The sequence below is a fragment of the Nannobrachium achirus genome (assembly GCF_963921795.1).
Source record: "Nannobrachium achirus genome assembly, chromosome: 23".
NCBI classification, from domain to species: Eukaryota; Metazoa; Chordata; class Actinopteri; order Myctophiformes; family Myctophidae; genus Nannobrachium; species Nannobrachium achirus.
Window position 1 is genome coordinate 52,674,718 of NC_137830.1, and position 21,825 is coordinate 52,696,542.

A 21,825-nucleotide genomic window follows, 5' to 3' on the forward strand; every position below is an offset into this window, starting at 1 on the left:
AGTATCATCAGTATCATGACATGCAGTCAGATGTCACAAGCACACACAGCCAAGCACAGATGCCTGCAGTATAGGCTACTCTACTACTCTTTGCCTATCTTTCAAAACACGACTCCTCCAGACTATGCCAGGGGGACACTGTTATGCTCATAGATATGGTGTCAGGCATAATCGCCTATAACATTTTCGCCAGGTCTTTTCGCGGGGCACTTTTGCCGTGGAGGAGAGTCTTTTCACCTACCTGTCTGAGCCATTTCGCCTACCCTCAATTCTGCTGTCAGACTGTCCATGTTTTCATATTATCTCTTTGTCATTTAAATATTATAGTGACTGTGACAGTGGTGTTACATGTCAAACCTACACAGGGCTATCCTATGCACTCCATAGTAATCACATAAATACAGAGCTATTGGAATCAGGTGCACCCAAATAATTAATTAATCCATGTCCCGATACTAGGCCTATACATTCTTTGGTGCAGTATTGAACAGTATTGTAAAATGAACAGTATTGTAGGTCTATTATTGTTTTAACATTAGGCTATACAAAATATATATGTAGGCTATTAGCCTATAGGTCTATATAAGATATGCTAAACCTAAATAGCCTATAGAATCAACCTTGCCTGTCAACAGGCATAAAAAACTATTTTGCCATTTTGTAGGAATAAAATGTGATGTAAATAATAAATGTCAAGTAAACTGTTAGATTCACTTGACACCACTGTCACAGTCACTATAATATTTAAATGACAAAGAGATAATTTGCAAACATGGACAGTCTGACAGCAGAATTGAGGGTAGGCGAAATGGCTCAGACAGGTAGGTGAAAAGACTCTCCTCCAAGGCAAAAATGCCAGGCGAAAGGACCAAATGCGTGTAGGCGAATATGTTATAGGCGAAAGTGCTGGTGACCATAGATATATATAAGAAGATCTATGGTTTACTGTTTGTTTAGACTTACTGTTTTCTTTTTTTGTTCTATCATTTTTTTTCTTTACATATCTACTGCATAGTATTGTGTTCTATTCGTCTGTCATTCAATGTTATATGAGATACTTTAATGGTTTCCTGTGGAAATAAGCTTAGTCTTTTCATGGATCTCCTTTTAGTAGACCTTGTACCAGTGAACCGTACCGTCATGAAACTGTACCTTTTAGTAGACCTTGTACCAGTGAACTGTACCGTCATTAATGAAACTGTACCTTTTCCTATGCAAACTGACAATAACGTCTTCAATCAATCAATCAATCAATCAATCAATCAATCAATCAATCAATCAAACTCTCTCCCATAGGAATTCGATAAAAAAAACATTATTGAACTCAAGTCTCCCAACTTCCGATGCAGAAGGTGGCGGTAATTCGCCAATAAGCTGGACAAAGGAGGAAGCAAAACAAATAGAAGAAAAAGAAACATGGCGCCACCCCTTTTATATACTCTATGGGCGCCACCCTTGAGCAGCGATAGGTCCGTGAAATGAGCAGAAAGAACGTTTCCGGTCTGGGCGGTAGCAGAAATAAGCCAGGCTCCAGCCTTCAAAATAAAGGTGCGGTAAATAATGTATATTTAAAAGACACAAATGTATTTAAAAGATGAGTAGGCTATATGATGTATGTCTCTATACTAGTGTACTTCTAATTGTCCTAACACATTTTCCAGGTTCTTTCAGATTGAAATTCGTGGAATGCGAGCTATTAAAGGCCACTTAACAAAATTAATTCCATTCCAATTCAATTCGTTCTACTGTAATCCCATAAAAGAGCTATCATAGGCTAGAGCAGGGGTTTATCTGTTTATTTTGACAGGACAGATGCAAAGTATGGTAGGCTACTGTATTAATGTAATTAATGAAAATATACCTGTACAACTCACCATAAAAGTGCTATATAAAAATACTCTGTTGCAAGTAAAAGTCACAGAATTCAAAATATACTTGAGTAAAAGTACAAAAGTATTGGCATTAAAATGTACTTAAAGTATCAAAAGTAAAAGTAGGACTACTCATTGTGCAGAATTCCCATTTCAAGTTTTCAAATGTTTAAATAAATATCTTTTGAAAATAGCAGATCTACAAGCTCTGAAGCACTGAAAAGCCAACAGAAATATATTTTACACCTCTCCCGCTTAGCGGAGAGTGTGGCGTGGTAGAGGAGGTCTCCCCGAACGCGTGCGTGTGTTCAAAGTTGCGACGCAGCGAGCCGTCTGCTCTCCAGCGCCAACTAGAGTTTGAAAATGTCTGAAAATGTCACTTTTTTGAGCGAGTAGCTGCACTGGAAAGCCAACAGAAATTGATTTTACACCTCTCCTGCTTAGCGGAGAGTGTGGTGTGATAGAGGAGGTCTCCCCGAACGCGTGCGTGTCTCCAAAGTGCCGATGCAAAGAGCCGCCTACTGTCCAGTGCCCAATTTGTAAAGGCTATGCACTCCAGTGAACTGCATTTATCCATTTATAATGTTTTTAATAAAACTTTTTTTTACCCAGAAACATAATTAGCATTGTGTGTGTTCGTTTAAATGCGTATTGCGTAATCTATATTTTGAATGTGCATATCATGGGACAATTACTCGTTTTTGAACATTTTTCAATTGCCTCAGGGATACTCTTATTCTGAAGAGATCGGCACCGGAAGTCTCATTGCAGCTAACGCTAATGCAGCTCACTTCACATAGGCAGCAGCGATCATCATGCAGAGAGATGAAGCAGGCAGCGTTCATTCACTGAACACTAAAATACTAAACAAATAACATTCATTCACTGAACACTTCTTACAATACTAAACAAATAACTTTCCTCCTTCAGACATGAACCCACGTGGAGTGTGCACACATATCATATACGTGTCTAGATAATACAACATGTTGAGAATAGCTTGTAGTTGTAGAGGACAGCTGGTCGCTGTGTCACTGTGTAGGAGGCTGTCTTCTTCCAGGTCAGTGTTTCTCAAACCTTTACTTTTCATTTTGGTTCCATGTGTACCCTGTCAGAGTTACAGACTGGTATGGGTCAATTTAGACCCCCATAAAGGAACCCACAGGGTCCCTGGAATCCACTTTTAGAACCACTGTTCGAGCTTCGAGGTCAGTGGTGGAAACCTGGACAAATATCTTTAGTAATCAATACTGCAACACAGAAATACTCTGTTACAGGTAAACGTCCTGAATTCTAAATGTATTTGAGTAAAAGCTACAAAAGTATAGGTATCAAAATGAATGTACTTACCAAAAGGGGAAAGTACTCATTATGCAGAATTTAAAGTTTTTACATTGTATAAAAAATCGGATTTACAACTAAGCAACATTTGTGAGCTTGTAGATTTGCTATTCTGCCCTACAAAGGCGGAGAGAGCAGTAAGTACGTACTAGAATTTCACTAAAACGTGGGTTTAAAAGTGTTACAGCTGATCAGCCAAATGAGATGAAGGCATACAAGTGATATTAAACTGATTGTATATCTGTTCTTGAGCTAACTGTACATCCCCCAATATCATGAAGGCTAATTTGACCTTTGGGCGACACAAATAAATCGGTGTGTCTGAAAACGTAGTTACTGCACTGAGTGCACTCTGCCTTTCTAGGGCAGTATTTTCAAATGGCCAAAATGCATTACAGGGCTGAAGTGGTTAATAATGAATGTTTTGTAATAATAATCCAAATCTACAAAGTAACTAATTAGTAACTGAAGTTGTCAAATAAATGTAGTGGAGTAAAAAAAGTAGAGTATTTGTCTCTCACGTGTAGTGGAGTAGAAGTAAAAGTATTGGAAATTGGAAAATACTGATTACTCAAGTAAAGTACAAATACCTCAACATTTTACAGTACTAGTTAGACTTTCCACCACGGTTCCTTCCAGGTCCAGCCAGGATGATGAGACCAGCGGGACTCCAACACAACGCCTGCCCGAAGCCAGCGGGACTCCAACACAACGCCTGCCCGAAGCCAGCGGGACTCCAACACAACGCCTGCCCGAAGCCGCGGCTCCCGAGCCGGGGGGGGAGGAGGGGCAGAGGAGGACCAGGAAACCCCCCGGCCAGCGATCTGTGTTCCTTTTCCCCGGGCAGGGCAGCCAGTTCGTGGGCATGGGAAGAGGGATGCTGCGCTATGGGAAGGTCAGTTCATGAGCACTAGAGGTTCGCGGCCCTTCGGGCCGCTCACATCTAGAGTCCACGCCCGCTTCTTTACTAAAACACTTTTTTTTTTTCACAAAAAAAAAGTTTTTTTTTCAAAAAAAAGGAAAAAAAAAAATTGGGGGGGGGGGGGGGGGGAAGGTCAGTTCATGAGGAGAGGAATGCTGCGCTATGGGAAGGTCAGTTCGTGGGCATGGGGAGAGGAATGCTGCGCTATGAGAAGGTCAGTTCATGGGCATGGGGAGAGGAATGCTGCGCTATGAGAAGGTCAGTTCATAGGCATGGGGAGAGGAATGCTGCGCTATGAGAAGGTCAGTTCATAGGCATGGGGAGAGGGATGCTGCGCTATGAGAAGGTCAGTTCATAGGCATGGGGAGAGGGATGCTGCGCTATGAGAAGGTCAGTTCATAGGCATGGGGAGAGGAATGCTGCGCTATGAGAAGGTCAGTTCATAGGCATGGGGAGAGGAATGCTGCGCTATGAGAAGGTCAGTTCATGGGGAGAGGAATGCTGCGCTATGGGAAGGTCAGTTCATGGGGAGAGGAATGCTGCGCTATGAGAAGGTCAGTTCATAGGCATGGGGAGAGGAATGCTGCGCTATGAGAAGGTCAGTTCATAGGCATGGGGAGAGGAATGCTGCGCTATGAGAAGGTCAGTTCATGGGGAGAGGAATGCTGCGCTATGGGAAGGTCAGTTCATGGGGAGAGGAATGCTGCGCTATGAGAAGGTCAGTTCATGGGGAGAGGAATGCTGCGCTATGAGAAGGTCAGTTCATGGGGAGAGGAATGCTGCGCTATGAGAAGGTCAGTTCATGGGGAGAGGAATGCTGCGCTATGAGAAGGTCAGTTCATGGGGAGAGGAATGCTGCGCTATGAGAAGGTCAGTTCATGGGGAGAGGAATGCTGCGCTATGAGAAGGTCAGTTCATGGGGAGAGGAATGCTGCGCTATGGGAAGGTCAGTTCATGGGGAGAGGAATGCTGCGCTATGAGAAGGTCAGTTCATGGGGAGAGGAATGCTGCGCTATGAGAAGGTCAGTTCATGGGGAGAGGAATGCTGCGCTATGAGAAGGTGTGTTCAAACAGATAAGAACTGAACTGACAAAATCACACCCAATGTGAAGTGAGCGGTGGTCGTGCTTGCATAACGTCTTCAATTGGTAATTGGTGATGTAATACAGGCTACACACACACACACACACACACACACACACACACACACACACACACACATTGCTATGGCAAAACGCTGAGGAAAACACATTGCTATGGCAAAACGCTGAGGAAAAGTGGCTACAGATAGTGGCTACAGATAATTGGTGATGTAATATGATGTAATATGGCTACGCACACACATATTGCTATGGCAAAACGCTGAGGAAAACACATTGCTATGGCAAAGCGCTGAGGAAAACACATTGCTATGGCAAAGCGCTGAGGAAAACGCATTGCTATGGCAAAGCGCTGAGGAAAACACATTGCTATGGCAAAACGCTGAGGAAAACACATTGCTATGGCAAAGCGCTGAGGAAAACGCATTGCTATGGCAAAGCGCTGAGGAAAACGCATTGCTATGGCAAAGCGCTGAGGAAAAGTGGCTACAGAGCAGACACACGCACAGCCACTCTTAGGAGCGGTTTACCACCGCTCAAAAAATACTCAGCCAGGCGAGCCAGCCCATGGCACCTATTGACATAAAAAAAAAAAAAGGGATTGTTCTTCTATTTTCTATATTTCTATATGTTTGTATTTAAAAGTTGGCTTTGCCTTTGATGTAAATGCCAAAAAAGGGAAAGGGGAAAAAAAAGCAAGTAATGCTCTTCCACATACAGTATCTTTGTATTTGCTCTTCTATATATTTGTTGTGACTACCTTGACTCTGATGCAAAACAAAATGCTTCTAAAACCCTGCATAATTATAAATAAAGTTTATTTAAAAAGGAAGGTAAGTGGGGATTGGACGATATGAAGATATCATAAAAGAAATTGCAATTCATGATATTATCACCATAAATTAAATGTGTGTTTTTATCACGATAGACGATAATGGTGGTTATGGTCCCATCCATCCTACAGGTCATATGTTAATAATGGTGGTTATGGTCTCATCCATCCTACAGGTCAGATGTTAATAATGGTGGTTATGGTCTCATCCATCCTACAGGTCAGATGTTAATAATGGTGGTTATGGTCTCATCCATCCTTACAGGTCAGATGTTAATAATGGTGGTTATGGTCTCATCCATCCTTACAGGTCAGATGTTAATAATGGTGGTTATGGTCCCATCCATCCTACAGGTCAGATGTTAATAATGGTGGTTATGGTCCCATCCATCCTACAGGTCAGATGTTAATAATGGTGGTTATGGTCTCATCCATCCTTACAGGTCAGATGTTAATAATGGTGGTTATGGTCCCATCCATCCTACAGAGAGATGTTAATAATGGTGGTTATGGTCCCATCCATCCTACAGAGAGATGTTAATAATGGTGGTTATGGTCCCATCCTTCCCTGCAGGTCAGAGAGATGTTCTCTGCAGCGGAGAAGATCCTGGGCTACGACCTGCTGTCCCTGTGTCTCCACGGACCCCAGGAGGACCTGATGAAGACGGTCCACTGCCAGCCTGCCGTGTTCCTCACCTCCCTGGCGGCGGTGGAGAGACTGAACCATGAAAACCCCCAGGTAACGTGTTCCTCCTCACCTCACTCTGAGGTGGAGAGACTCAACCATGAAAACCCCCAGGTAACGTGTTCCTCACCTCACTCTGAGGTGGAGAGACTCAACCATGAAAACCCCCAGGTAACGTGTTCCTCACCTCACTCTGAGGTGGAGAGACTCAACCATGAAAACCCCCAGGTAACGTGTTCCTCACCTCACCATGGTGGAGAGACTCAACCATGAAAACCCCCAGGTAACGTGTTCCTCACCTCACCCTGCGGTGGAGAGACTCAACCATGAAAACCCCCAGGTAACGTGTTCCTCACCTCGCTGGCGGCGGTGGAGAGACTCAACCATGAAAACCCCCAGTTAACGTGTTCCTCACCTCACCTCCAAGGTGGAGAGACTCAACCATGAAAACCCCCAGGTAACGTGTTCCTCACCTCACTCTGTGGTGGAGAGACTCAACCATGAAAACCCCCAGGTAACGTGTTCCTCACCTCACCGTGGTGGAGAGACTCAACCATGAAAACCCCCAGGTAACGTGTTCCTCACCTCACCTCCAAGGTGGAGAGACTCAACCATGAAAACCCCCAGGTAACGTGTTCCTCACCTCACTCTGTGGTGGAGAGACTCAACCATGAAAACCCCCAGGTAACGTGTTCCTCACCTCACCTCCAAGGTGGAGAGACTCAACCATGAAAACCCCCAGGTAACGTGTTCCTCACCTCACTCTGTGGTGGAGAGACTCAACCATGAAAACCCCCAGGTAACGTGTTCCTCACCTCACTCTGTGGTGGAGAGACTCAACCATGAAAACCCCCAGGTAACGTGTTCCTCACCTCACCTCCAAGGTGGAGAGACTCAACCATGAGAACCCCCAGGTAACGATGACCAGCTCAGTGGCCTTGTGGTTAGAGTGTCCGTCCTGAGACTGGGAGGTTGGGGTTCGATCCCTGGCTCGATCGTGTCATATAAGAACTGTGTTCCAAACATAAACAATTAATGATCTCAGCGGTTTGACTCTGGATATGAAGAATCAACTGATGGTGAGAAAACGCTAATGTTACTGTCGTCGTTTAGTTGCATTTCCCCTAGGAACAGACTGTATCAAATATGAGTGACTATCATAAACCATACAGAGCCATCTTTCTGACAATATCGCGGAGACCGTTTGTTTACTTTCAGACCGCAATGCTTATATGAGAGGATTTTAAGATGACTCAATGTTATTCTCCATAGAGAAATTACATAGTGGAACCGGGGGATGAGCGAGTCACGTCATGGCTTTGTTACTCTATGCCTCGTTCACACCGAAAAAGCCAAGCTATTAATCAGCTTTGTAGTTCAATGTAATCTCTATGCAAACCAGCTTTTAACATTTTAAAGCAAAGGACTATATTCACTGTCATTACTGTCACCTAATCATGTGTTGTGTTGTGTACTTGTACCTGCAGGCCATTGAGTCTTGTGTTGCTGCTGCAGGATTCAGTGTTGGAGAGTTTGCTGCTCTGGTCTTCTCTGGCGCAATGGACTTTACAGAAGGTACTGCTAACTCTAGAAACACATCCTATCCTATGTTAGCATCATTAAAACTACTACTAACACTAGGAACACATCCTATCCTATGTTAGCATCATTAAAACTACTACTAACACTAGAAACACATCCTATCCTATGTTAGCATCATTAAAACTACTACTAACACTAGAAACACATCCTATCCTATGTTAGCATCATTAAAACTACTACTAACACTAGAAACACATCCTATCCTATGTTAGCATCATTAAAACTACTACTAACACTAGAAACACATTCTATCCTATGTTAGCATCATTAAAACTACTACTAACACTAGAAACACATCCTATCCTATGTTAGCATCATTAAAACTACTACTAACACTAGAAACACATCCTATCCTATGTTAGCATCATTAAAACTACTACTAACACTAGAAACACATTCTATCCTATGTTAGCATCATTAAAGGTGGCTGCAAGGGATTTGTTCGAAATATTCTAGTCCTCCAGTCAGAGCTCAGAAATGATTGAGGCTCAACCATTAGGGTGTAACGATATAGAAACTGAATTAAAAAATCTATTTTGATTTGCAACAATCTACTATATCGATATGCAAACAGCAAAATATCATACAGTTTCGCTTTGTATATTATCATATTGTTATACAATGCAAATAATCTGTATCGAATAGTTTTTCAATGCAAATAATCGATTGCATGGATACTAAATACTTGTTCCTTGAATTTAGCAATTTTAAGAAGAAAAATGTAAAAGAGGTCTAATTACGTTTCCATTCCATATACAGTAGCTACTCTTGGTCTATCGATAAATGACTAATTCCTGTGTTCATGTCAAGGTGCGGGTTTGTCCATATGTGTTGAAATATAATGTCCATGTATTTGCTAAAGAATTTGTGTTTATTTATATCCATAATAATACATTTTCCCTTAAAAAACACTATTGACACGTTTCACACAGTTTACATTTTTTGCCAAATAGTTACTATATCGATTTTAAATCATTGAATCAAATCGTATCGTATCGCCATGAATGAACCAATATCGTCCATGTATCGTATTGTCAGCCATATATCGTGATGCGTATCGTATCGCTGTTAATAGAATGGGTACACATTATTGTGTATCATTATTTTATGCTTTAACTATTGAAAAATAGCAGATATACAAGCTCACAGCGCGGCACCGAGTGCCGCGATGTGAGCTTGTAGATCTGCTATTTTTGAAAAATCGTGAAAATTAGAAAGATATAAGTGTAATTCTATAAGATTTTTTTTGAAAAACCTGTGTTTCTATGTCAGCAATCTGGCCAGCCATCGTCAAAGAAAAGGTCCTTTTCACTTAACTGGAGCTCAGTTAGTCTGTTCTTGAGAGACTACTGTGTCAGTGGTTCTCAAACCTTTTCATGTGAAGGACCCCCAAACTGATATGTATTTGGCCACGGACCCCCATCTCAAAATAATTAGTTCCAGGGACCACCCCCAGAAGCAACATTTGAGTTACAAACATTAGCTTTAAAAATACATACCCATTTAGGCCTAACCTATAGAATAGGGCTAAATCAGAAATTAGCCTACAAAACAAATATGTTGCTACATACTGTACATGTACTGTAAGCCCCTCCCAAACAGCAAAATGTGTTCCCGGCCTGAATGGGTTAAAAGATTTGCACACATGTTCACGACTTTTTCAAAAATAGCAGATCTATAGGCTGTGCCGCGCTGCGAGCTTGTATGTCTGCTATTTTTCACTGGTTAAAGCATTCAATAATTCTAGGCCTAAATGTATGGTGACACCCCTTGAGCAGCACTCTACTCATCCACCCGTGTCCCACAGCTCTGTATGTGTGACAGTCCTATAATCATCTACTCATCCTCTGCTCTGTATGTGTGACAGCTCTATAATCATCTACTCATCCTCAGCTCTGTATGTGTGACAGTCCTATAATCATCTACTCATCCTCAGCTCTGTATGTGTGACAGTCCTATAATCATCTACTCATGTCCCACAGCTCTGTATGCAGTGAAGGTGCGAGCTGAGGCCATGCATGCAGCGTCAGAGCTCCTCCCCAGCGGCATGCTGTCAGTGCTGGGTCGACCGCAGGCCCAGTACAACCACGCATGCCTGCAGGCCAGAGAGCACTGCAGGAGCCTGGACATCCAGCAGCCCGTCTGCAGCGTGGCCAGCTTCCTCTTCCCCGACGGCAGGGTCATCGCTGGACACAAAGAGGTACGGAGCAGGGCAGGGGTCTTCAACGTTTTCAGGCCAAGGACCCCTTAGTTGAGAGAGAGATGAAGCAGGGACCCCTTAGTTGAGAGAGAGAGAGAGAGTTGAAGCAGGGACCCCTTAGTTGAGAGAGAGAGATGAAGCAGGGACCCCTTAGTTGAGAGAGAGATGAAGCAGGGACCCATTAGTTGAGAGAGAGATGAAGCAGGGACCCCTTAGTTGAGAGAGAGATGAAGCAGGGACCCCTTAGTTGAGAGAGAGATGAAGCAGGGACCCCTTAGTTGAGAGAGAGATGAAGCAGGGACCCCTTAGTTGAGAGAGAGAGATGAAGCAGGGACCCCTTAGTTGAGAGAGAGATGAAGCAGGGACCCATTAGTTGAGAGAGAGATGAAGCAGGGACCCCTTAGTTGAGAGAGAGATGAAGCAGGGACCCCTTAGTTGAGAGAGAGATGAAGCAGGGACCCCTTAGTTGAGAGAGAGATGAAGCAGGGAACCCTTAGTTGAGAGAGAGATGAAGCAGGGACCCCTTAGTTGAGAGAGAGATGAAGCAGGGACCCCTTAGCTGAGAGAGAGAGAGAGATGAAGCAGGGACCCCTTAGTTGAGAGAGAGATGAAGCAGGGACCCCTTAGTTGAGAGAGAGATGAAGCAGGGACCCCTTAGTTGAGAGAGAGAGATGAAGCAGGGACCATTTAGTTGAGAGAGAGATGAAGCAGGGACCCCTTAGTTGAGAGAGAGAGATGAAGCAGGGACCCCTTAGTTGAGAGAGAGATGAAGCAGGGACCCCTTAGTTGAGAGAGAGATGAAGCAGGGACCCCTTAGTTGAGAGAGAGAGAGATGAAGCAGGGACCCCTTAGTTGAGAGAGAGAGATGAAGCAGGGACCCCTTAGTTGAGAGAGAGATGAAGCAGGGACCCCTTAGTTGAGAGAGAGAGAGATGAAGCAGGGACCCCTTAGTTGAGAGAGAGAGACGAAGCAGGGATCCCTTAGCTGAGAGAGAGATGAAGCAGGGACCCCTTAGCTGAGAGAGAGAGATGAAGCAGGGACCCCTTAGTTGAGAGAGAGATGAAGCAGGGACCCCTTAGTTGAGAGAGAGATGAAGCAGGGACCCCCCACAACCTGTTCATAGATTCCATATAGTTTCATTGTTTGACAGCACAATCGTCAGTGTATTTTGGATTCATGTCAATTTGTGTTTTCAGATATTTAACCACTTGAACCGTCAATACTTAATAAACTTGACCTTTTACTCTGTACTTGGTCTGCTCTTTTTCTCCTCTACACCAAACCTCTTTCCCGAAAATAGCCGATCTACAAGCTCACAACGCCTCACGCTGCAAGGTGTTGTGACCTTGTAGATCTGCTATTTTTGGCTACAGTTCTCACAATATGGCACTAGGTTTCAAGTGGTTAATATAAAAAAAAAGGAGAGAAAAGGCTTCTATCACACAAAGATTTGGAGGACCCCCTGTAGTAACTCTGAGGACCCCCTAGGGGTCCCGGACCCCCTGTTGAAGACCCTTGGAGTAGGGCTTTAAACACACAGTGGTTGGGAACCAGCGATGTACAGTATTTATTTAGCAACATATTTATTTTAGAGATGTTACCGATCAATTGGCAATGGATCGGGTTCCATGGCTTCCTCCGCCACCGGTGTATGAATGTGTGTGTGAATGGGTGAATGTAATGCACAATCTATGTAAAGCGCTTTGGATTAAAAGCGCTATATAAATGCACCATTTACCATTTACCATTTCTCTCTAGACTTCCTCCATCAGAACTAAATGGTTCAGTAATGTTCTTCTCTCTAGACTTCCTCCATCAGAACTAAATGGTTCAGTAATGTTCTTCTCTCTAGACTTCCTCCATCAGAACTAAATGGTTCAGTAATGTTCTTCTCTCTAGACTTCCTCCATCAGAACTAAATGGTTCAGTAATGTTCTTCTCTCTAGACTTCCTCCATCAGAACTAAATGGTTCAGTAATGTTCTTCTCTCTAGACTTCCTCCAACAGAACTAAATGGTTCAGTAATGTTCTTCTCTCTAGACTTCCTCCATCAGAACTAAATGGTTCAGTAATGTTCTTCTCTCTAGACTTCCTCCATCAGAACTAAATGGTTCAGTAATGTTCTTCTCTCTAGACTTCCTCCATCAGAACTAAATGGTTCAGTAATGTTCTTCTCTCTAGACTTCCTCCATCAGAACTAAATGGTTCAGTAATGTTCTTCTCTCTAGACTTCCTCCATCAGAACTAAATGGTTCAGTAATGTTCTTCTCTCTAGACTTCCTCCATCAGAACTAAATGGTTCAGTAATGTTCTTCTCTCTAGACTTCCTCCATCAGAACTAAATGGTTCAGTAATGTTCTTCTCTCTAGACTTCCTCCATCAGAACTAAATGGTTCAGTAATGTTCTTCTCTCTAGACTTCCTCCAGCAGAACCAGTGTTGCCAGACGTACGATAATTATCGTATTTGTACGATAATTTGACCCTCTGTACGATGTACGATCAATAATTCCAAAAATGCCCAAATGTACGATAATTTCGGCTGAATTCGGCATATCATCAAAAAGAGCGTGAATTCACTATTTTCCCTGGCTGCTGATCTGGGATCTGGTTTGGCTTCTCAAAATAAGCCAGGAAATCAGTCAATCTGACCCTAGATCTGTACTTGGAGGCATTAAAAACACTGGTTGCATCTTTCCAGACCAGTTTCAGGCTTTTATTTGTGTAAGCTCCAAGAAGTTGCCTGCCTCCACACAGCAAATCTGATGCGTTTTTGTCACGCAGGAGTCTAAAACGAGGTCGTTTCTTACACTAAAGACGCATTTTTTGGTGAAATTACGTTTTTACGCGAGTGATTTCTCTTTTTTGGCCGTGTACGATAGTTTCATGTCAAATACGATAATTCTGAGCCTCCGGTACGATAATTCAACATTTCCCATCTGGTAACACTGAGCAGAACTAAATGGTTCAGTAATGTTCTTCTCTCTAGACTTCCTCCATCAGAACTAAATGGTTCAGTAATGTTCTTCTCTCTAGACTTCCTCCATCAGAACTAAATGGTTCAGTAATGTTCTTCTCTCTAGACTTCCTCCATCAGAACTAAATGGTTCAGTAATGTTCTTCTCTCTAGACTTCCTCCAGCAGAACTAAATGGTTCAGTAATGTTCTTCTCTCTAGACTTCCTCCATCAGAACTAAATGGTTTAGTAATGTTCTTCTCTCTAGACTTCCTCCAACAGAACTAAATGGTTCAGTAATGTTCTTCTCTCTAGACTTCCTCCATCAGAACTAAATGGTTCAGTAATGTTCTTCTCTCTAGACTTCCTCCATCAGAACTAAATGGTTCAATAATGTTCTTCTCTCTAGACTTCCTCCATCAGAACTAAATGGTTCAGTAATGTTCTTCTCTCTAGACTTCCTCCATCAGAACTAAATGGTTCAGTAATGTTCTTCTCTCTAGACTTCCTCCAACAGAACTAAATGGTTCAGTAATGTTCTTCTCTCTAGACTTCCTCCATCAGAACTAAATGGTTCAGTAATGTTCTTCTCTCTAGACTTCCTCCATCAGAACTAAATGGTTCAGTAATGTTCTTCTCTCTAGACTTCCTCCAACAGAACTAAATGGTTCAGTAATGTTCTTCTCTCTAGACTTCCTCCATCAGAACTAAATGGTTCAGTAATGTTCTTCTCTCTAGACTTCCTCCATCAGAACTAAATGGTTCAGTAATGTTCTTCTCTCTAGACTTCCTCCATCAGAACTAAATGGTTCAGTAATGTTCTTCTCTCTAGACTTCCTCCATCAGAACTAAATGGTTCAGTAATGTTCTTCTCTCTAGACTTCCTCCATCAGAACTAAATGGTTCAGTAATGTTCTTCTCTCTAGACTTCCTCCATCAGAACTAAATGGTTCAGTAATGTTCTTCTCTCTAGACTTCCTCCATCAGAACTAAATGGTTCAGTAATGTTCTTCTCTCTAGACTTCCTCCAGCAGAACTAAATGGTTCAGTAATGTTCTTCTCTCTAGACTTCCTCCATCAGAACTAAATGGTTTAGTAATGTTCTTCTCTCTAGACTTCCTCCAACAGAACTAAATGGTTCAGTAATGTTCTTCTCTCTAGACTTCCTCCATCAGAACTAAATGGTTCAGTAATGTTCTTCTCTCTAGACTTCCTCCATCAGAACTAAATGGTTCAGTAATGTTCTTCTCTCTAGACTTCCTCCAACAGAACTAAATGGTTCAGTAATGTTCTTCTCTCTAGACTTCCTCCATCAGAACTAAATGGTTCAGTAATGTTCTTCTCTCTAGACTTCCTCCATCAGAACTAAATGGTTCAGTAATGTTCTTCTCTCTAGACTTCCTCCATCAGAACTAAATGGTTCAGTAATGTTCTTCTCTCTAGACTTCCTCCAACAGAACTAAATGGTTCAGTAATGTTCTTCTCTCTAGACTTCCTCCATCAGAACTAAATGGTTCAGTAATGTTCTTCTCTCTAGACTTCCTCCATCAGAACTAAATGGTTTAGTAATGTTCTTCTCTCTAGACTTCCTCCATCAGAACTAAATGGTTCAGTAATGTTCTTCTCTCTAGACTTCCTCCATCAGAACTAAATGGTTCAGTAATGTTCTTCTCTCTAGACTTCCTCCATCAGAACTAAATGGTTCAGTAATGTTCTTCTCTCTAGACTTCCTCCATCAGAACTAAATGGTTCAGTAATGTTCTTCTCTCTAGACTTCCTCCAGCAGAACTAAATGGTTCAGTAATGTTCTTCTCTCTCCAGGCTCTGGACTTCCTCCAACAGAACTCTCAGCAGCTCCATTTCGTGCGAACGAAGCCTCTGGAGGTGAGCGGAGCCTTCCACACCGAGCTGATGTCGCCAGCCATCAAACCCCTCCAAGAGGTCCTCCGACAGGTAGAGGTCAGTACGACAGGTAGAGGTCAGTACGACAGGTAGAGGTCAGTACGACAGGTAGAGGTCAGTACGACAGGTAGAGGTCAGTAAACCCAGTAAATCCAGTAAGCCGAGGGCCACAACATTGAATCATGTCTAGGGTACCAAGCCGAGGGCCACAACATTGAATCATGTCTAGGGTACCAAGCCGAGGGCCACAACATTGAATCATGTCTAGGGTACCAAGCCGAGGGCCACAACATTGAATCATGTCTAGGGTACCAAGCCGAGGGCCACAACATTGAATTATGTCTAGGGTACCAAGCCGAGGGCCACAACATTGAATTATGTCTAGGGTACCAAGCCGAGGGCCACAACATTGAATTATGTCTAGGGTACTAAGCCGAGGGCCACAACATTGAATCATGTCTAGGGTACCAAGCCGAGGGCCACAACATTGAATTATGTCTAGGGTACCAAGCCGAGGGCCACAACATTGAATCATGTCTAGGGTACCAAGCCGAGGGCCACAACATTGAATCATGTCTAGGGTACTAAGCCGAGGGCCACAACATTGAATCATGTCTAGGGTACTAAGCCGAGGGACACAACATTGAATCATGTCTAGGGTACCAAGCCGAGGGCCACAACATTGAATCATGTCTAGGGTACCAAGCCGAGGGCCACAACATTGAATCATGTCTAGGGTACCAAGCCGAGGGCCACAACATTGAATTATGTCTAGGGTACCAAGCCGAGGGCCACAACATTGAATCATGTCTAGGGTACCAAGCCGAGGGCCACAACATTGAATCATGTCTAGGGTACCAAGCCGAGGGCCACAACATTGAATCATGTCTAGGGTACCAAGCCGAGGGCCACAACATTGAATCATGCCTAGGGTACCAAGCCGAGGGCCACAACATTGCAGGGGGCGACGGTGGCGTTCCCGCTACTCCAGCGACAGTTCAGATATCGTCGTTGTCGGGTGAAAATCTTGTATGTCTAAAACCGTTTGTTTTGCATTCATCATTTTAAAAATGATTTAAACTAGTGAAAACAGCCCATCTACAAGCACACAACGCCTCGCACCGCGAGGCGTTGTGTGCTTGTAGATCTGCTGTTTTCAATACTTTTGTGCGACGGCCTTGTTTGATGAAGCAGAGCTTTACTTTGCGAAAGAACGGACACATTTTGAGATACAGGTTTTCCACCCTACAATGACGATATACTAGTGTTGTTGCTGCTCTTATACCACCATTATTACTGGGGTGGGTGGGGGCCAGACGGTAGCCCCCCCCGGTAGCCCCCCCCCCCCCCCCCCCCCCCGCGGCCCGCCTATTGGGGAACCCTGCAGTAAACCCTCCAACTGAAGCGAGGGCTGTCACCATTATGCAATTTTATATGACGACATTGTGACTCAAACAATTGATTAACGATTTAATTGTGTTTTTGTCAGTGACAATTACATTTCTGTTTGGCTTTTAGGCTTTGAAGTTGCACATGGCAGATATGACACATAACCTAAATATGCAAATACATTACTGACATATTTGACTTATAAAAGAATATTGATAGTGCTATTTCCACTACTTCTGAAAATGTTTGAAAATATACAATAAGAACATTTTACAACATGAAAACGAGTATGATGATTATAACAAAATAATTGTAATTATGTCAAATAATAATTGCAATTATAGGATTATGTAATAATTGTGACAGGTCTAACTGAAGCTTGACTAATTACAGTACAGTAAATATATGAATGACACCACTGTGGGACCTTCAAAGAAAGAATAACGCACATCCTCATCTTCGGTGCCGAGCTAAAACTGCCAACGCAGCAATACTAGGAATACTGAAGAAGACCATAACAGGTCGAAACGTCTATTTTTGCTGCTTGTTAATAAAAAAGAAAGAGTTTGCAGCGACCAGAAAGTGATTGCGAGCTGCCTTCTTTGTTCCACTGTAATCGGGGGATATCTTTAGAAATAGTGTCAAATCCTGGAATAAATTCCTTACCCAAAGAATTCTTCACCAATGTGTTTGTAAAGGTGTTTAGTAACACATCTCACAAAGACTGAAATTCACTTTCCACAGGAAAATCTTTGACAGCTAGGGTAATTCTGGGTCTCATTCACTCACTATACACTATACTATAGGGGGAAATATCACTCCCAAAAATATGCTTTAAGTGGGATGTGAGGGGTCTAACTAGGTATTTTTAATTATTCTGAATCCATTAGGGTTAGGGTTAGTTTTGTTTTGCACCAAAAACATTCATTGGGCTAGATATGGACCCCCATACCACTGTGAAAAGTGATGACTCATCACTAAACCATCATTTTATGGGCTGTTTGTAGCCCAATGAATGTTTTTTTGTGCAAAACAAATGCTTGCAATGGATTCAGAATAATTAAAAACACCTAGTTAGACCCCTCACATCTCACTTAAAGCATATTCTTTGGGAGTGATCTTTTCCCCTATAGTATAGTGTATAGTGAGTGAATGAGACCCAGAATTACCCTAGCTGTCAAAGATGTTCCTAGGGAAACTGAATTTCAGTCTTTGTGAGATGTGTTACTAGACACCTTTACAAACACATTGGTGAAGATTTTTTTTGGTCACTTAGAAATCACGTGAAGTAGGGAACAAAGTTACAGTATGGTTCCTGAGATGTGATAGTTTTTGAGTGAAAATAGTATTTTTGAAGATGTGTTTACCTTTTGTTAGGTTCTCTAGTCTAGAACTACAACAAAACACCACTGTTGGTGAAATACTGTTATTAACAATTTTGCTGCCATTTTAAACATAGCTGTAGTAAGCAGCTGCCAAATTGTCCTTACCTTTTAGCGTGGGCACGCGCACGCATCGTGCACAATCTGTGCACGACTCATCTAGTAGACGTGTAGACTCGGTGACAAGCTTTCGAATAAAAAAACCCCCATTGAAATAGACATATCCGTTGCCGCGCTGTATCTCTGCTTATCAGCCAGTGTTTACATGAAAAAACATTGAAAAAAGCCAGCTGTGCGCTATGGTAACACGTGGACACGTTCGCGCACAAAACGCACGATATGTGCGGGGATCATAATCCAGGCGTGTAGAGACTGGATCAAAGTTTCCAAACGCAAAAATCGGATTGAAAAACAAGCTTTCCATCGCCGAGTAGCTTCCTCTTCCTCTTCTCCATTGGTTTAATGGAGGCGGGACTATGGCCCAGGCTCAGACCGGATACGGAAAGCTAGATCCGGTCCAGACCGGAAATACGACCGGATACAGTTAGGAGGCGGGCCTAAAGAGCCAGAAACAGCGAAAATCAGCGATAATACTTTAATCCTTTCAATGATTAAAGCTAATTAAACTTCTGGGAATCGACGGGCATGGCACCGCGGTACAGCGGGAAATCTCCGGTTTCAACGGGAATCGCAGAGTATGAGTTAACATTCATATGATTCAAGTGAAATTCAAATTTTCTCTCTCTCTCTCTCTCTCCAACACCAATCCGCTCAGGTGCGTCGCCCGGAGATCAACGTGTACTCCAACGTGGACGGCAAGCGCTACATGCACGAGGCCCACGTCCGCAAGCAGCTGGCCAAGCAGCTGGTGTCGCCGGTGAAGTGGGAGCAGACGCTGCACCAGATCTACGAGCGGAGCCAAGGCGAGGCGTTCCCTCGTACCTACGAGCTGGGCCCCGGGAAGCAGCTCGGTGCCACGCTGCAGAGGTGCAACCTGAAGGCCTACAAGTCCTACAGGCACGTGGACGTGACCGTCGACCACGAGGAGGATCACTGAAGGACTCTCAAGCCGACATCATAGTCGCCTGGGCGGTGGAAGGCTTTACACCGCGGTGTAGTCTTTTCGAGTCTTTTTGAGTCATAAAACTACAACGTTACGTCATTCCTCGCGGTGGAGAGCTTTACACCGTGAGTCCCAACACATCTCTCTGTTTTTACTATCAGACAGACAGGCTCTACACCCCGTTCACTGATTGGTCGATCTAGACCAGTCAGTCACGGTGTACAGGACTCCACCGTGAGTGACTATGATGTCCTACACTTATTTTCTGACTTGAGGTGGAAAGCTCTCCACCGGTGGATAGCTCTCCACCGTACACTCTGATACGGGCTTCACAGAGCCAGGATCACTGAAGGACTCTGACAGAGCGAGCAAACAACCGACTGAAAGACATTTAGACAGGATACGCATTATTGCGTATTATTATTTTATGCTTTAAAGGGGAAGACCACCCATTTTCAATAGTGAACTGTGTCATTAACTAGTTCAGTGCCAAACGACTTTCAGATCAACTATCTCACTATGGACTTCCCTGCCAAACGACTTAAATCGACTTTTACTTAGAAAAAAAAAATGATTTTTGATTTTTTTTTTTTGGACCCCATTAAATCTAGTAAACATGATTTCAATCGCGATTTTGTATGTTCCACCCCCCATACAACCCCATCTTTCATACAGGGCAGCCATCTTTGCTTACATAACATGTAAAACATAATTTCAAATCTGATTTTTTTGTTTGAAAGCTGTGAACAGCCTGCACAAACATGGTGCATGATCTGTGCATGGGCGTGCATGATCTGTGCACTATAAATTACATGGAAGTCTATGGAGATTTATGGCAATATGAGCCAAAAAGCCCACATTTAATTGGCAGGGAGCGAGTTTTAATATACCTTAGAGGAGTTGTGTGGAAATAGAAAAAAAATTTCCCCCCCTTCTGTGTTGCCTAGAACTGGAGGATTGATTTTGCGGTTTGTATTGTAAAGTACAACTTGATGACATCACACCGTTGTACTTTACAATACAAACCCCCAAAATCAATCCTCCAGTTCTAGGCAACACAGAAGGGGGGGACATTTCTTTTCTATTTCCACACAACTCCTCTAAGGTATATTAATGACATAGTTCAATATTGAAAATGGGTGGTCTTCCCCTTTAACTATTATAAAATAGCAGATCTACAAGCTCACGGCACCGAGTGCCATGCTGCGAGCTTGTAGATCTGCTATTTTTGAAAAATAGTGAGAATTTGAATTTTGACCCGATTCTATAAGTGTCTTCTGAATCCTTCCATAAGGTTTTTTGAAAAACACACATTTCTACGTCAGTGGTTCTCTAGAATTATATGTATTTGGCCGCCAAACCCTGTCTCAAAAATATTTTGTACAAAGCACATATTTGAGTTACAAATGTTCGCTTTTAAAAGCATATATTCAAAGACTTGCAAAATAAAATCAAGAATTTTCAAAAATAGCAGAGCTACAAGCTTGCAGTGAGCTTGTATATCTGCTATTTTTCAATAGTTAAGACATTAAATAATTCTAGTCCTAAATGGGTTAATGACTTATGCCTCCATCAGATTAATGATTATGGTGTTGCTTTGCAGTGGAATTGCCCTTTAAATGTTTCTACTTGAACTTTCTCGATCCATTTGAGACGAGAGCCATTGAACTGGGAGTTTGGACTCTCTGTTAAGACCAGGTGGAACTGAGAAGCACCGACTGGCCATTCAGAACGGGTACACATTATTCATTATTGTGTATTGTTATTTTATGCTTTAACTATTGAAAAAATCGCAGATATACAAGCTCACAGCGCGGCACCGAGTGCCGCACTGCGAGCTCGTAGATCTGCTATTTTTGAAAAATAGTGAAAATTCGAATTTGACCCGATTCTATAAGTGTCTTTTGAATCCTAAGATTTTCTGAAAAACCTGTTTCTGTGTCAGCAATCTGGCCAGCCGTCGTCAAAGAAAAGGTCCTTTTCACTTCAACTGGAGCTCAGTTGGTCTGTTCTTGAGAGACTACTATGTCAGTGGTTCTCAAACCTTTTCATGTGAAGGACCCCCAAAATGATATGTATTTGGCCACGGACCCCCATCTAAAAAATATTTAGTTCCAGGGACCACCCAGAAGCAAAATTTGAGTTACAAACGTTCGCTTTGAAAATACATATATTCAAAGATTTGCACACATTTTCACGACTTTTTTTCAAAAATAGCAGATCTACAAGCTCGCAGCGCGGCACTCGGTGCCGCGCTGTGAGCTTGTATATCTGCTGTTTTTCACTGGTTAAAGCATTTGCTCATACTGTACATCGTTTTATAATAAAATGGTTGTTCCGTTAATGAATGAGACAATATTGTCCTTTTAATTCAATTTATTTTCACCACATGAGGCAATGTGCGATATAGAATAGAAAGTCCAGCTCCCTTTATTGCAAAAAGAAAGTTACAAAACTGGACAGAAACTGTTAGAAACATTCACTTTTAAACAACTTCCAAACAACAAAATACCAGTCACAGCTGGGTGCTCAGCTAACATATGACATCAAACTAAAAACACACAAGTGGAAACGGCTGTACT

The 21,825-nt window shown here is 42.7% G+C and overlaps 1 protein-coding gene across 1 annotated transcript; it reads left to right on the forward strand.

The window, feature by feature from the left end:
* The first annotated feature begins 2,683 nt into the window (after positions 1-2,683).
* Positions 2,684-20,112, forward strand: mcat (malonyl CoA:ACP acyltransferase (mitochondrial)). Its single transcript, XM_080754584.1, has 7 exons — positions 2,684-2,931; positions 3,852-4,107; positions 6,641-6,805; positions 8,239-8,326; positions 10,336-10,553; positions 15,329-15,466; positions 18,956-20,112. Exons 1-7 carry the CDS (start codon positions 2,858-2,860, stop codon positions 19,235-19,237), a joined length of 1,221 nt encoding a protein of 406 aa, XP_080610710.1. The 5' UTR covers positions 2,684-2,857; the 3' UTR covers positions 19,238-20,112.
* Positions 20,113-21,825: the final 1,713 nt, after the last annotated feature.

Coding starts and splice junctions, on each gene's coding strand:
- mcat (XM_080754584.1), top strand. CDS start 2,858: ATGTTGAGAATAGCTTGTAGTTGTAGAGGACAGCTGGTCGCTGTGTCA. Junction 4,108..6,640: donor GGATGCTGCGCTATGGGAAG/GTCAGTTCATGA, acceptor CCTTCCCTGCAG/GTCAGAGAGATGTTCTCTGC. Junction 8,327..10,335: donor CGCAATGGACTTTACAGAAG/GTACTGCTAACT, acceptor CATGTCCCACAG/CTCTGTATGCAGTGAAGGTG.